The sequence below is a fragment of the Etheostoma spectabile genome, chromosome 18 (genome assembly GCF_008692095.1).
Source record: "Etheostoma spectabile isolate EspeVRDwgs_2016 chromosome 18, UIUC_Espe_1.0, whole genome shotgun sequence".
In the NCBI taxonomy this organism is placed as follows: domain Eukaryota; kingdom Metazoa; phylum Chordata; class Actinopteri; order Perciformes; family Percidae; genus Etheostoma; species Etheostoma spectabile.
Genome location: NC_045750.1, coordinates 11,925,797 through 11,930,622, shown reverse-complemented (window position 1 = coordinate 11,930,622; position 4,826 = coordinate 11,925,797). Strand labels below are relative to the sequence as shown.

At 39.3% G+C, this 4,826-nt stretch overlaps 1 protein-coding gene across 2 annotated transcripts in view; it reads left to right on the top strand.

Moving 5' to 3' along the window:
- fig4a (FIG4 phosphoinositide 5-phosphatase a) overlaps positions 1-2,130 on the top strand; it is a 56,615-nt gene extending 54,485 nt beyond the window's left edge. For both annotated transcript variants that reach the window (XM_032543228.1, XM_032543230.1), the window contains one exon: positions 909-2,130. In XM_032543228.1, coding sequence (XP_032399119.1) covers positions 909-1,086 — 178 coding nt within the window. In that variant the 3' untranslated portion in view covers positions 1,087-2,130. The remainder of the gene's footprint in view (positions 1-908) is intronic.
- Positions 2,131-4,826: the final 2,696 nt, after the last annotated feature.

The window sequence follows — 4,826 nt, the reverse complement described above, 5'->3', positions numbered from 1 at the left end:
ACAGCTAGCTAGACTATCTGTCCAATCTGAGTTTTCTCTTGCGCGACTATTTTGCAGCGGCTATGTCCGGTGCTTAGCACTGCTCCAAGATGATTGTGATTGGTTTAAAGGAATGCCAATAAACCAGAGCACGTTTTTCTCCCATCCCATAATACTATGTGGACTAGCCCGACCCTCCTCCGCTCTGCAGCGTGTGGATGGTCTGGCAAAGCGAGACTAAATGGCACTTAACTGGACAACAAGCTGTTATCTTGATGAAACAATTCCTAAATACAAATGTGCGCTACATTTGGATGGAAACCTGGCTTCAGCCTGTTCAAAAACATATGTTTAACCCTCTCAGCCTCTTGGTCACTTTGTGATAGTGCATCTTTGGTTTCAAGTTGGGTGCCTGGACCCTGGCATACCTAAATTCCTAAAAAGCTTCCTCGTTCTACCAGAGCTTCTGTTGTTTTTTGGATACAGCCAATAATCAAGGAGGTGCATTTGTAATGCAACTATGTGTCTGAGCAGCTGCTCTCCGGGGCCTCAGCTGCTGTTGAACTAGCTGACTGAGTGGATAACCTGACCATCACGCAGTTGATAAATCTCCCTTTAAGATTAAGACGAGACATGCTTTACAGTCTAGTTTCTGCGGAAATATGAGTGATTCCACCTTAAAAGGCCCATCTCTGCAATCCTTATGTTTCTATTATGAGTCATCTTAATGACTCACTCTCTCCAGCACATTTTCACAAGATGATGTTGGTTGGATTAAAACATTTTTCTAGTCTTTAGTGCATCTTTTTAATATCTTGTGACAATTATAGATTACCGTGTACTAATTACGCTATGTTCTCCACAACAGCCATTATTTGAACATGCTTCTGCCTCTGTCTTTCTCCCTCCTTATTGTCCCTTTCTCTCAGAGAGCCGGTGTCCTGCTTCCCTGAGGACAGCATCTGCGCCGTTTCTCCCCCGCAGGTCAACAGAGAAAGCCGCGAGGAGTTTGAGAGCCATGTGATGACGGGTCAGGGTCAGGTGAGGGTGCTGTGCAGGGACGACATGTTGATGTACAGGGAGTACGTCAAGAACAGATACATGTGAGACACAGACATCGAGAACTGGATCTCTGTTACCGATGTGCAAATCCAGATTATCGGATCCAATGCTGGGAGTAGAAAGTCCATACACTTGCTTATACAACCCGTGTGTCCTGTATTTGGACTCAACTATGCGGGTTGATTTATTTCATTTTTTAACAGTCATTTGTGTGTTTTACAGTAATACCTGCAAATGTTATTCAGTTATGTCAGTTTTGTTTTTATTCATTCAGACATGCCTCAACAGGTTACCTATTTGGTGCTTTTTATTTATTCAGTTTTTTTCCATTTAAATTTAGAATGACACTCTTTTAATTCAATTTATTTAACTAAATGTTTGTTTTGAACATGTATATTGATATAATTTTTTACTCTTAAAGGTCCCATATTATACTAATTTCCAGGTTCGTATGAATATTGTGTTTCTACTAAAACATGTAAAACAGATTTTATGTTCAAATACTTGAATATAATTGTATTCAACATCTTTCTGAAATTCTCCATTTTAACGCCTGTCTCTTTAAGCCCCCCTTTCCAAAAAAAACAGTCTGTTCTGATTGGTCAGCATTTCCTGGTCTTCCGCATTCATATATTAACAATATGGGATCTTTAAGTATTTTGAATCTTAAACGTTAGAAACAATATTATTATAGAATATAATTAGTATGATGGCAGGCCCAGAGATTATGATGATTGATTCTGTAAATTCCATTTCAGATGTGCTTTGAGTTTTGATCTTTTGTTTTTAATTTATTCTGTTTAACCATTGTGCCATGACCAGGATATATATTGTTTTTCCTTAATTGCTCTCACAAAACTATTTGAAACAATTAGCTTGCATAACATAAGTCATGTACTGTAAATGTATATCCAGGTTGTTTGCCTTTTTTCTCATACACTGAGACTTTGATATTGGGGGTTTCATCAAACCTCATTCCTAGTTTACAAAGCTGCACACCTGAAAAATCTGTTTTGTCTAAATGCATTTATTTAATGTCATCTGATTATGACCAGTAGTTCTAAATTAAACATGTACTTACAGTATAAACATGATGTGACATTTGATTGAGCACTTGGGAACACTGTCCTTTTTCCCTTTTTGCTCCTGTCTTTGTGTTTGTGCTCTATTGTTCTTCTCAAAAAAATGATTGCATTATTCACCTTTTCTACTTCTCAGTGCTTCTTACTTTAGCTTTAGAACTCAGCTTTCAAACACACTTTCTGAAAATGTGAAATGTGTGAAATACTGCCTTTCCTGTAATACATATTTACTTTCAGTCAGCATACTGGCTGGTGGGAGAGGGGGCCGAGGCTGCAGATGTTTCAACCAGAGGGGAAAAAAAAAAATCCTTCACTGCATTTAAAACCAAATTAATTTAAGAAAGATGGAGTAGACCGAATATGCTCCATATTTTCAAACCCTGTAGCACTATCATCAGAATTGAGTTGCTGTGAAATGTTAAGCGTGCACTACAGATATGTAAAATACAATCCAGGACTTAAACATATCACCTAAAGAGAAAAGATTCTCTCACGTGCTTCAGTCCTCTTTTGTTGTGTTTCCCCATTTGTAAAATCAAGGCTGTGGGTCAGACACCTTTTATGAGACAATGTGACTGTTCCTTATGTGAGTGATTTACTAATTAGATTTTTTTTTCATGTGTGTCTGAGTGAATACAACTGCTTCTTTTGTGAGAAGCAGAAGTAGATATTTTTGGGTAAATTGAGGAGTTGCCTCTTTATAGTAAATGTATCCCTGCAATGGGGTCATTCAGCTGTCAAAGATACATATCCCCATTGTCCAACTCACTAGTCTTCTACTGCGCATCCATTTTCCTCTCAACCTGTTGAACCATAACCATCCACTATACTGTACTATCTTCCATGATTAGAATTTTCTCTGTCCCTGCTGCTTCATTACTGGCCTCTTCTCGTTCTAATTAAAGACATCAGCTTTTCCTGAGTAAGTATCTTTATAAGGGCTTAATGTAAAGGGTATGTTTGTGTACGAGCATGTGAGAGCATGTGTGCACTCTTGAAAATGAGATCACTGCTATCTGTATCTGCCGGCTGTGGGACTGTAGGGTGTTAGGGGCTGTTTCGAAGGGAAAAGAGATTTGTGTAAGGCCCTGATCTTCCTCGTGTTTTTATGTTTCTAATGGCCGGTGTCTCATTACATTGAAACCTCTCAGCACATATGGGTATTGATGAATAACTGTATCTAGTCACTGATATTTTGGGGGCAGCTTGTTCTTGGTTTTCCCAAAAAATAACTGAATATGTTTGTGTAGTGCAGTGCTTCTATTTAGGTGGACATTCTCTTTGTTTAGTCCATCATAGACAATTAGAAATGATTCTGAGATGTATTTTGGTCCTGTGTGTGGTTAGTTATCCGCCTAGGTCTCTGACATGAGTCACTAGGCACTTCATGTGACCACTTAGCTTATGAATGTAGACAACCCCCTCTCCACTGACAAAAGGTGGCCAAACAGCTGTTGCCTGGAAACCAAAACTGGTTACCATATTGCCATGCTGCTTTGAATTTCCCCCTACCTTACCCTGTCTCTCAACATTTCATCCATTTTTTATCAACCTTTAATTGGTGCAAAAGACCGAAATAAATGTTTTAGTACAACAATTTTGGTAAAATATGTTGTTGCCTCATATCAGTCATTGCATCATAAATGTATCTCTATTTGACAATAGGGGAAATAGAGATCCTCCAAATAACTGGCTGCAACCATTAAGAAATCTTAAGATTTATGTTCATATGAATCACAATTCTCCTGAAGAATAAATGTGGAAAAAGTGTGGAAAAGAAGAGCAGAAAATTAACTTAAAGGTGGGTTTGTATATTACAGGAACATGAGAAGAAAAGATCAGAACTTTCAAAATGTTTCAAAGAGAGGAAAAGGAATGATGGCTATAGCCAAATATACAAAGAGTAACAACAGTACAGTACAATCAGTACCTATTGGGTTTAACAAGATGTTTGTTCCTAGGTAAACAACATTTATTGCACATACTGGTTCAGTGTTTTAGCCTAGTTGTGGTGTGTGTCACTCTGAGATAACTTATTGGAGGTATGCAAAACACACGGTACTTAGAAACCGGTTCTGCAATGATGGAAAGCAACTTGGTGCTGAACTGGGGTTATTAATTTACTGTACCATCAGAGTTAGATCACAGCTTTTTGTGCATTAGCTTGTTAGCAGGTCTTCTACTCCAGACCATCTGTTACGCCTACATGAGCTTCCTTCATCTCTCCACTCTTGCTGTAACTCACGCTTACTTTCTTCCGTGGCCCCACAACACCAGACACTTGACTTGTTAAACTCAGACGCGGCGTCAGCCAATTTTGCCGGGGCTTCAGCCCTGAATGTTAGGAGTGTAGCACCAATTGTAGTTTGAAAAGTTGACTGACTAATATGAAACCGGACAATAGCCTATGTAAACCCCCGAAATCATAAGTTGCCTTATTTCATTGAGCTTCAGGTAATGGACGCACTGTGCTGTGGACATTCTGTGGCAGATGTGATGCGTTTTTGCTCCTTGTATTTCTGCCGTCACCCATCTTGAGGGGGGGCACCATAACTGCTCGCAATCGGATAACACTACGACCAATCACAGCAATACATACGCTTAGCTACCAGCGGAGCTAACTGGTAGATTAAACTGTCACCATCTGTTTAGCTCACCTCTGGCGATCATACCAGATACACCGATGTGATTGGTGCAGCTCGG